We start from the raw sequence: 10686 nt of genomic DNA on the forward strand, positions 1-10686 counted from the left end.
CGGGGTTCGAGTGTTCGAGCCTTGAAACGTCACCGCTCTCGCATCGTCTCGAACATCGAAATTTCACAGACCGTACGTCCGATGTCTTATAATATCGCAAATTCGTAGCGGTTGGTAGCGCTGTGGTATTCTACTGAACGTATTCAATATTGTATATTGTTGTATATTCTGTATATTGTTGTATACTCTGTATATTGTCATTCGTGCTCGTTTCGTACATACTTATATACTTGTCGTCCCTGCTCAAAACCGAATTATTCTATCTGTCACAATCGACGATTCGGTTCTAGACATATCGGGAATGCGTAAATGCCTCCTATGAAACTTTGGAGTTACTAAAATCCATGGTAAGTATACGAGTACTCAAATACCGTTCTGTCATTTCGCTAGTATTCACTCATTTTTGTTACAACAATCACAGAATATTTATCCATCGTTACTCATTTTATGCCTTTGTACCTGCTACTTACAATCTGGCTGCTCAATAATTATGAGGTGTAACTTTAGCAAAATATTTATTGATTCTAGGTAATTAAGAGTTTCTAAACAACGAACGACCATGGCTTGGACCCACTACCAAAGAGTACTGGCCATTCTTATGGTTATTACTGGTTCCCTCAACACGCTTTCCGTCAAGTGAGTCGAAAGATTTTGGTTCTGTTATATTTACTACTCGTTGTTCTGTTTTGGAACATTGCTTGAATTGTTTTATTATTCTTCAGATACGCGGACTTGCAAATAGTTGAAGGTCAAGATGAAGAACCTCGACATTTCAATCATCCCTTCATGCAATCGTCATTTATGTTTCTGGGCGAAATGTCTTGCATGCTGTTATTTAAAATTGCTTTTTGCTACTACACCCGGCAGATGGTAAGAAAAAGTCGAAATTATCACTACTGGTCGAGTAATTATAGCCACTCACTATGCCTCAATCGACAAATATTATCCGATATACAACAATTAATTCATATCTATGCCAGCATGTGGCTATTATACTTTGTGAATAATGTTACAAAGGTCAACCAGTCCCAGACTTGACTCCCGCCTTGCACTTTATCACCACAAGATGAATCATTGTGAAACATGACACAAGATAAGACAAACTGTTATACGAACCTCATCTATGCATTTCTCAAAGTCGAGTATATAATTTGTGAATGATAAACCTGATTTGCGCAACATTGAAAATAATCACTTACCTTATTTGCTATTACAGAATGGCAGTGTCGACTCCAATTCTTTGACGAAGGGTTCCCGAAATTTTAGCCCTCTTGTATTGCTTGCACCGGCAATGTGTGATATGTTTGCAACATCTTTGATGTACGTTGGGCTAAACATGACATATGCTAGTAGCTTTCAAATGCTGCGAGGTGCAGTTATTGTCTTCACTGGAATACTCTCAGTAGGATTCTTGGATCGGAAGTTGGGATCAAGAGAGTGGTTTGGAATTTCCCTAATTATAAATGGCTTGAGCTTGGTTGGGATGAGCGATTTTATCATGCAAAATGACAGCAGTGTCAGCACTAATTCCATTATCACTGGTGATTTACTTATCATATGTGCACAGGTAAAATAGTGATTTCTGTTATCGACCCACATAAACAATACTTATTCATAGTTTATTACTTATTCATATTCGCTCTTTGCACATTAAATTAATAATCTCGCAAGCAGATAGACCCGGATGAAACAATATTAAAACTGTACCGGACAAATACACTGGCTACAGGTGTTAAACTCAACGTTCATAGAACAACAAAACAAGTTTAATACCAAAATTTCCGTAGAATTTAGTGATCATGATTGCAAGTATAACTGTTTTATCTACTGCAATGTTGAAGGTGATTACGGCAGTTCAAATGGTGGTGGAAGAAAAATACGTCTCTGGATTGGACATACCTGCGCTCCAGGCAGTTGGTTGGGAAGGTAGAGTAGGAAATCACATCTCTAATTTTGATTATGTTCAATACGCTGTTAACTGGAGTATTCTCAGGGTGTCCACCAGCCTGAAAAACCCTTGAATTACTGTGGTATTTTTTTTCACAATGGAAACTCCTTGGATCTCAGAGAATTTTCGAATTTTACCTGGAATTTTTGCTATCCCCACCGAGTTTTAAAAACTTGTTGACATTTTTATTTGAATGAAAGAATATATTCGGTTAAAATTTGAATTTTTTTTTATTTGTCGATTTTTTGATAATTACATAAATATAGCAAAGTTGCATAAAAACAAAAATGAAAATCGGTATCCGTAAATTCGAAGAAATGTTTTAGAACATCCTAAAAGCTCGATATATCTCTGAGTGACGTGTGACAAAGTCTAGCTACTTGGTATGAAAGACCCCTATACAGTGTCTACAGTTTACAGGTTATTGTATGTAGTGTAAGTGACGTTAAAAACCATTGCATAATCAATTATGTATCGGAGCCTTGTGAATTGTAAGAAAAAGTGCGTCATTCAAAATTGAAAAATTTAAAAATGAATATGAAGGAATCAGAGTTCCACAATCGGACCAGGCTTAAAAATTTCGCTTTGGAAGTTAGAATTTTTGTGAATTATTTCGTAATTTTCCAAAGAGGCATACATTCCAAAAATTCAATTTTTAAATTTAAAATCGAAAATTAAATATGAAGACAAAGCCATACCTCCAAACTATGTTATCTAGCAAGTTGATTTCTTGCGAACAATTTCACCACCTGATTTTTTCAATCTATGCAGTGGAAGCAAAGATATAAGCGTTTGAAAAATAATTCATCATCGAAAATAAGAATTAAAAAAAAACTAATTCAGAACACTGCAGTATGTAATTCATTCTGACAACTTTATCATGGAATTTCAAATTTACAACCAGATTTGCATCCAAAAACTTCATATTCTGTTTCTGTGGCTACAGGTGTTTTTGGATTCATTGGAATATGCCTTGCTATGATTCCGCTCAATTACATATATGCATTGCCACCTTTTGCGAACAACTCTCGAGGAACATTAGAAGCTACTGTAGATGCTTTTGTTCAAATTGGCAACAGCATACATTTACTTATGGCAATTATTGGTACGTATGTTGGATGATTACAATTATTGTATCTTTCTTTCTGAGTCCAGCTTAATTCCTAAATTTATTCAAGATACAAATTTACTACTAATCTACCTGCATGTTAAACTTGAAAGGTATGACCGTGAGCATAGCATTCTTCAACTTTGCTGGCGTCAGTGTTACAAAGGAAATGAGCGCCACTACAAGGATGGTATTGGACAGTGTAAGGACATTGGTAATATGGGCATTCTCTTTGGCATTTCAATGGCAAACTTTTCATTATCTTCAGGTGATTATGCAACTTTCGATTTCAGAATAATCTCACCATTGCAGTATTCATTTATTCCACAATTATATGGTCCTTCTCTTTGTCTTCTAGCTCATAGGTTTTGCAGTTTTACTAATTGGTATGTCCTGCTACAACAATATTGTTGTACCACAATTCTTCCGAAAAATTCAGTGTCGCTTGGGGCGGCGTCAGCCACAACAGGATGAAGAAAGCATCATCACTACAGCAGCCGACGATGTTGCCGATAAAAATGAATAATGAGTATTCCTTATACTACGTATTTAAATCGAATTCTCAATGATAAATACACAATTGCTACTGAAAGAGATAAATATTGAAACAAAGTATTTCATTGATACCACCATAACGGATTACGGGAATTTTTCTTGCATGGAATTGTTAGATGTGGTGAGAGGCAGATTACAGCAAAATGTAGAGAGAGGCTAATAGGAATGTGAGCGAAAGGCATGTGGAGTGTACAGCAAGAGAGCACGAGAGTAGTAGAGTTGACAATAAAGGTAGTAAGATGAAAAGCGGAAGAGAGTAAGGAGAGAGTAAAGAAAAGTTATGTGTGTGAGTCGAACTGTAGACGTAAGAGAACGAGAAAAACATGTTGAATTACCAGATTTAATAATCCTGCGTCTCTAATTGATCGTCGTATTGTTAATGTATTATTACCATGAATATATAATTTGTTCTTTCTACAGACTCCTGAGTGGAATTGAACATTTCTCCCCATAAATAACCTTTCGTTATCCATTCCCTACACACACCTAGCAGCATATTGTCATCGTCTCTACATATGCAATTGCATCAGTAAACTGTCGCATTCATTGTTGATTTGTTTCACGAACTGGGTGCAAATGCACAAATCCTAGTAATTGTGGAAGTGATATTGAAACAGACAGATCATTAAGTTAACAACATAGATTATTTTGATGTTTGTAAGAAATTGAGGTGTAATGCTGTTAAAAGATTAAAATATATGTGCAAATTACCCATAGTTATACAAAGGCTCATTTACTGATCAATTTCCTTGTCATGCGTGTGTATGAGTTCGGTCTATAACCGGAATCTGTGGGGTAATTATTTGGCTGCGACTCGTATCCAGTCTCTGCTGTCACAAATTCACAAATGACAGCAAGGAAAAGACCTTGGATTTCAACATATATTGATCTCACAATATTGTACACGTATTTCGAAATTCTGAGGGTCCAATCGTTGAGGCAACGCTTCTACGAAACCGTTGGAAGACAAATCGATTTTCAGGTCTGCAAATCGCTAAAAATCAAATCCGTTTGTATTTTGTCGGTTCCACAGATTTTGGAAAATGATACGTTCATCATAATCATGAATTGCATTTAATCAGACGCTGTATTCATGTCATTTCGGAATTAATTAATATTTACGATTAGTTTAGAAAGAGTCATTGAAATTGATTCTCAGACGAAAAGTCTTAGGCTCGTAAAAAAGAAAGGTCAACCCTTTTGTATTTTTGCAGTCCATTCCTCGCGAACTTTGCAAAACTGCTGGAATAAATTTATTTAGACGCCATATTAACGTAATTTTGCGAGAGTAACCGATTGCACATAGTCTAAAGTCGCTGTGAACACCGGATCAAAAGTTACATCCAAACAACTAAAACTTTTATATTCTACGAATTCATCCAATTGTTGAATCTACGATTTCGTTTGCGTATTCCTAAGAGGCCAATTTCTCAAAGAATTCTCCGACAAGTTGATTCCAAAACAAAATTTTTAAGTACAGACAAACGGTCAACCTTAGCCAGAGTGTTGCCCGACTTTGGCAAATATGGTCTCTTCAAAAATTCTTTCCAAAAGTCAGAATCAAGCACGAATAACGCCTCTCAATGTGTTAGAAAAACACATCATTAGTTTCAACAGGGTATGAGTAAATATTGGAACGCTATTTCGGTATAACATACATCAGGAAAGAGATTGAAAAGAATTCTAACCTGCTTGATTTCGGAAATCAAAACTTCTACTGGCAAAAAAGTTACAATAAAACCACAGTACCGCAAACGCAGATTTTCAGTCACTAAAAAGCTCTGATCACATTTTACAAACTAAAACTGTGTTATTTATTAGAATTATCTTCACTATACAGGCGTGACAGTATTGATGTACACAAGTTTTACCCAGGACAATCCTTGCCACCTTCGGTATGAATCTATGTATCGTTCGTCGGATGGTAGTCCTTAGCCTGTAATAAAATTTGATTAGTACCATGTATTATGCCGGTGTGAAGTAGAGGATGGATGCCTGGTTATAAAGGATCAATAAGGAATTTGGGATAATTAGATATGACAAGGCAGGCTCGCTTGTGAGATTACTTTGAACAAACTTCTGACAGAGATCCGAAATTCTTCTAATTAAATTGCCGCTTAGGGAACGATAAGCTTAGCCCCCGCATCTGCAGAGTCCAGAATAAGGGAAATAGGATCTTCGACGTAAGGAGTAGTTGAGACAATCGACGGCTTTTCAACATTTCTCAAAGCTGGCTGAGATGAATTCATGTTCAAAGATTTGACCGCATGCTGCGCAGATTCATTCCAGTTTTTCCACCTAGCAGGCGATATTCCATTACCTGAAATCAGATGATCTCGGATTTTGCGAGCGTGCCTGGTCTTATTAGGTTAATGGCAAATGTGGGAAACTTGAAAATAATGGGCAGGAGGCCAGGGCAAGAAGCAAGCGCTGCAAAGCTCATATCTACAAATTTGCGTATTTTATAATATCTGTTAGCTACATGATTAACAATCAACTTTGTGTCCTTCGTATTTGCATTGTAAATTAGTTGACGCTGGAAATTATTAGAACGGAGCACAGATGACGAAATAGAGAAGTGCAGATTGAAGTCCTTTTCAATTAGTCATTACTGCTTACTTTTCAATTTCTCAGACAGATCATCGAATGTTGGATCCTGAATATTGAGCATAAGGCCGTTGCCACTCAAGTACACACGATTTTGTGAATTTGCGATCTAAAACAAAAAATCATATTGTTAATTTATCAACACTTGTTAACATTGAGCTTTGAAACAATGATACAGAAAAAGGGTTTGATGACAGTGAAGAAAGCTATAATCTATAATAATATGGGTCCGATACCTGTCACTGGTAATTTAATCATATTCATGGTTTGAAACATATAATCAAGTTATAAATAGCAAACAACTATTAGGTCCCTAAATTGAATTACCGTTCGAGATATGCTCTGTGCTGCCCGAATTTTTCTTAGCTTCAAGTATCCAGGGTTTCGTCCAACAGCTAAACCAAGGTATATTTCAGTCAAGGATAATTTATACAAGACCGAAAGAATCAGATATGACTAATCAGCCCACACGATTAGCAACAAGGCTAACGAAATGCCGCAGGTTTTTCCTTTTTGAATGTAACACTAGTTTTACGGTTGAAATAGTTAAAGGATATCATTTTTGCAGCTTCCGCTTCTCCCTCTGCTTGGACAATTTTCTGCTGCTTCTCCTGTTTGGCTCGTTCAACGACAAATGCTGCTCGTTGCGCTTCCTGTTGAGCTACCTGTTTTGCCTCAACGGCAGCTGTGTATTCCTTACCAAAACTCAACTCTGTTATTGACACATCATCCAAAACGATATTGAAATCTTTTGCACGCTCAGTTAGCTCTCTGCGAATCATCATAGATACTTGTTGTCGCTGCGTTATCAATTGAGATGCATTGAACTTGGCCACCACAGACTTTAGTACTTCATTACAAATGCTTGGCAGAACCTACAAGTGCAAAGTATTGTACCTATAAGTAAGTTTTGTTTTTACAAAAGTAGTTCAAAGTTAGTGCTAATTACAAAAAAAATAATTCGTGAAATGTCCTCTCGGTTTCAACTCACTGATATTTTTAACTGAAAAGTAGACGAAATAACAGTTTTAATCACCTTTTCATCATAGTCAAGACCTAGTTGCCTATACATGACAGGTAAATTAAATGCATCAGGGCGAGATAAGACTCTAAGGGAAATGTTGACCATTTGAAGATCCTTTGATCCAGTTGGCGATGAAATTTTCCTAGGTTTGCTTCTGATGTCATATATAATGGGATACTGAAACCACGGAATTCGAAAGTGAAGTCCTTCAGTCATGATGTCCTTTTGGATACCTCCGAGGCGTGAAAATATGATTGCCCGATGCCCACCATCAACTATTGGTAAAATGAATCGATGTTAATACGAGGAGTTTATAGATTAAAACCGTATGTACAAGCAGTGTTTGTACAGAAAATTTTCTCCATCACAACGCAATTGTTCATGTAATTTTATAACTAGAACACAAATTAGCTGGTGTGAGACGAATTTATTTACCAGTATACATAGACTGTGTGACTCCATACATGGCAGCGCCGGCAACGGCGAGCAATTTCAATCCCGGCGATAAACCATTCGGAGCTTTTCCAAACTTGCCAGCCAGTTCGTTGAGCTTACTTTGCGCCATTGTCGATATAGATTTCACGGCGTATTATCAGTTTCAACAACCAAACCAAAATAACGATCCTCAAATAAATGCTCGATAAATTCGGGAATGATTTCACGTAACGAACAAACTAGCTGATGCAAAGGTTAAAAGGCCGATAACGAGGCCTGCCGCTGGCTCTACTTGGTTTCAACCACGTGCTCTTGATGAAATCTAGACTGCCGACTTCGATCGTGTAGATGAATTGAGGACGAGTCGGGCGTGAAGACGCTGATCGCGCTGCAACAAAAAGTGCGTTCCGAAATCACGTATTAACCGGTGCTCGGAGTTCCCTAAGACGGAAACAGAGTTAGTCATTAACTAGAAAGTGCAAACGAGATAAAAGATTGCTAATGGTAATGGGAGCTAATTTTGGAACGCATCCAGAAGCGAACGCTGTGTTTGAAAATTGACTGACAGTACTGTCAGTAATCCTTTATCTCTTTTGCGCTTCCAAGTTCGTGAATAGCTCTGACTCTGTCCTAGGGAATTTTCAGTACTGTCAGTCAATTTGCGAACATGGCCTAAATATTTAACAGTAAAGAAATTAAATATTGAACTTTAAGTGAAAAATAATAAGTAACAAAAAGACACAGTATGACGCACGCGCTGATTTTAGGTTATATGCTTCATTTCAAATATAATTTCGGTGGCACATTTTCATCCCCACCCCACATACATCCCTAGATAGCAGCGCCGTGACATGGCTATTTCAAACACTTAAAACACGGACAACAAGAGAACTACGCCGCTCTGTAGAAAATTGGTTTCTTTGCAAGACCTGTACCTATGTAAGACCGTGGTCACGACGCAGTGGGTCTAGGAATTCATTGTCAAGCGGCGCACTCTGCATCTTTCCTTCCACGCGCAACGCAATCCAGTAAATACCGCGGGGATAATGCACTGATATATATATACACTGGATTGGATATTACCGTATACTCTACGTGTAAGCTCGTGCGTCCAATTGAACAATTTAATTTCCGCCATCTTGTACAGAAAGTTGTCACAAAATGCGCGCTAGATTTGAACTGCGTAATATATGCTATTTAGATCTAACGATATATTCGTCACACAAAAAAGTTTTTGACGAGTAAAATAATGTTTGATACATTAAATGAAGAACAAATCATTTTTTCGAAAGTATATTATTATTTAAAATTATATGGTGTAAAAGATCATTAAATAATATGACGAAAAACTTGTATTTAAGCGTGATTTTTCTTTATGTTCAAAAGAAGTCCTCAATTCTGAGAAGTTTTCGTCCATTATCCTTTATCCTATGGTGGGCTGAATTCCATACGGATTATTCAAACATTTGTATAACACTAATTCAACCGTTAGGGAATCCATTTACCATCCATTGATCATCAAAGTGGAGCTTAAGACATGTAAAAAAAGTTTTGAATTAAATTATATCGAATTGGGTGAGTAAAAACTTTATTCAAAAATATGGAGAATAAAACATTCCTTGCAAACGTTAAGGAATTTTTATAGAGTTGCGTGCGATAAACCACAACAATATAATTAGTAGTATCAATCCACAATCCATTCACATGAAGAAAAAGTTACAAGCACAATCAAAAGAAAATAAAAAAGATGTACATATCTGAGCATGCAAATCAGGTACAAATGTGTAGGTGCTCATGTAATTTGGTTACATTCACTGTGGTGGGCCGATCGGATTCATCCTGAAATTCGGTCTGCTGCAAGTTTTCACCTACAGATAAGTTACTAATAAATAACGACAATGGAAATAGACAGAAATGTGTCACACACGATTTTTCTGTAACAGAGCACTTTATAATCTGTAGGTAATTAACCGCTTCGACGACATTGACGCAATAGTGCATCACATCAACGTGTCTTTATGCACACTGAGTTTTCTCTGACCTAAAAGGGATTAATAGTTTCAGATCTTACCAAATAACGTTGGGATACTGCCTTTTCGTAAAGTTATATAATTTTTACTTTTCTTCTGAAAGCAAGAGAGTTCAAAGTGGTCGGAACACAGAAAGCTATCACTTGATGGAGACCACGGACCAATGTTTATATTTGCGATCCACTGCTTCATAATATCAGGTTCATCCAATGGGAACCTACATAACAAGCAAAGTTTAAATTTATTAATTCACACGTTATGTTGCATTGAGTAACGGTACTTACTTGAAGAATGAATAGCCACGTCCATATTCCCTTAATCGGTGACAAGATGAACACTCTGATTTTGGGTTGTCAAATATAGTTGGTACACTGTTCTTTTTCAATGTAATTAGGAATCCTGTCCTATCAAAGCAGTCATTTGTAAAATGAGCCGAACACAATGTGCTATTTCGGTTTGGCTTCCAGTCCTTCCTCTTCATTTCTTTTAACCACTGCTGAAGGCGCAACACATCTTTCACGGGAAATCTACATATCGAATTATAATTCAATCCCTGAGTCAATAATACCCGAGTTTTCAATTTCAATTATAATGAGATCGGTTCATAATTCAAATATTGTGAATTTTTACTGACACGATTCGTACGTTATAATACTCGTTAAATATAATTAGTAAATACTTCGTATGCTGACATAACCTCTGCAAGTTATCATTTGCAGAACGCTTCAGCGTTGTATACTCACTTGTGAAATGATCGCCCACAATATTTTGATTGCTTTGTTTTGCAAAAAACGCAGGTACTCATTGTTACCTCAATAATTGTTACTGTAATTTTCCATCGCAATCGATTATATACACATACATATATCACGTATATATATATAAATCTGAAGTGACAAGAATCTGTACAAAATGGCTACCGTTCAATTGGCGTGACGGCACCACGCGTAATCCAATCCAGTGTATATATATATCAGTG

General features: G+C 36.7%; 3 protein-coding genes across 6 annotated transcripts; 1 reads left to right on the forward strand and 2 right to left on the reverse strand.

The window, feature by feature from the left end:
* The first annotated feature begins 77 nt into the window (after window positions 1–77).
* Window positions 78–4032, forward strand: Tango9 (transport and golgi organization 9). Its single transcript, XM_046623288.1, has 8 exons — window positions 78–347; window positions 529–636; window positions 723–870; window positions 1217–1567; window positions 1842–1926; window positions 2895–3053; window positions 3170–3324; window positions 3415–4032. The coding sequence occupies exons 2-8, from the start codon at window positions 560–562 to the stop codon at window positions 3580–3582; spliced, it is 1143 nt and encodes a 380-aa protein (XP_046479244.1). The 5' UTR covers window positions 78–347; window positions 529–559; the 3' UTR covers window positions 3583–4032.
* On the reverse strand, window positions 3721–8030 carry Phb2 (prohibitin 2). Of its 2 annotated transcripts, XM_046623289.2 has the most exons (7): window positions 7678–8030; window positions 7255–7517; window positions 6776–7093; window positions 6546–6623; window positions 6231–6327; window positions 5678–5931; window positions 3721–5547 (listed from the first exon to the last, which is right to left on the reverse strand). In XM_046623289.2, exons 1-6 carry the CDS (start codon window positions 7805–7807, stop codon window positions 5729–5731), a joined length of 1089 nt encoding a protein of 362 aa, XP_046479245.1. In that variant the 5' UTR covers window positions 7808–8030; the 3' UTR covers window positions 3721–5547; window positions 5678–5728. The 2 variants fall into 2 exon arrangements, with proteins under 2 accessions (XP_046479245.1, XP_046479246.1); XM_046623290.2 differs by lacking the exon at window positions 5678–5931 and having other exon boundaries at window positions 7678–8026.
* Window positions 8031–8991: 961 nt separating this feature from the next.
* LOC124217524 (uncharacterized) lies at window positions 8992–10662 on the reverse strand. Of its 3 annotated transcripts, none has more exons than XM_069135260.1 (4): window positions 10451–10662; window positions 9992–10234; window positions 9749–9924; window positions 8992–9206 (listed from the first exon to the last, which is right to left on the reverse strand). In XM_069135260.1, exons 1-4 carry the CDS (start codon window positions 10510–10512, stop codon window positions 9196–9198), a joined length of 492 nt encoding a protein of 163 aa, XP_068991361.1. In that variant the 5' UTR covers window positions 10513–10662; the 3' UTR covers window positions 8992–9195. The 3 variants fall into 3 exon arrangements, 2 of the variants coding, with proteins under 2 accessions (XP_068991361.1, XP_046479252.1); XR_011176906.1 differs by lacking the exons at window positions 8992–9206; window positions 10451–10662 and adding exons at window positions 9213–9545; window positions 10387–10446; XM_046623296.2 differs by lacking the exon at window positions 8992–9206 and adding an exon at window positions 9213–9545 and having other exon boundaries at window positions 10451–10660.
* Between the last annotated feature and the right edge of the window lie 24 nt (window positions 10663–10686).

The sequence above is a fragment of the Neodiprion pinetum genome, chromosome 4 (assembly GCF_021155775.2).
Source record: "Neodiprion pinetum isolate iyNeoPine1 chromosome 4, iyNeoPine1.2, whole genome shotgun sequence".
NCBI lineage: Eukaryota > Metazoa > Arthropoda > Insecta > Hymenoptera > Diprionidae > Neodiprion > Neodiprion pinetum.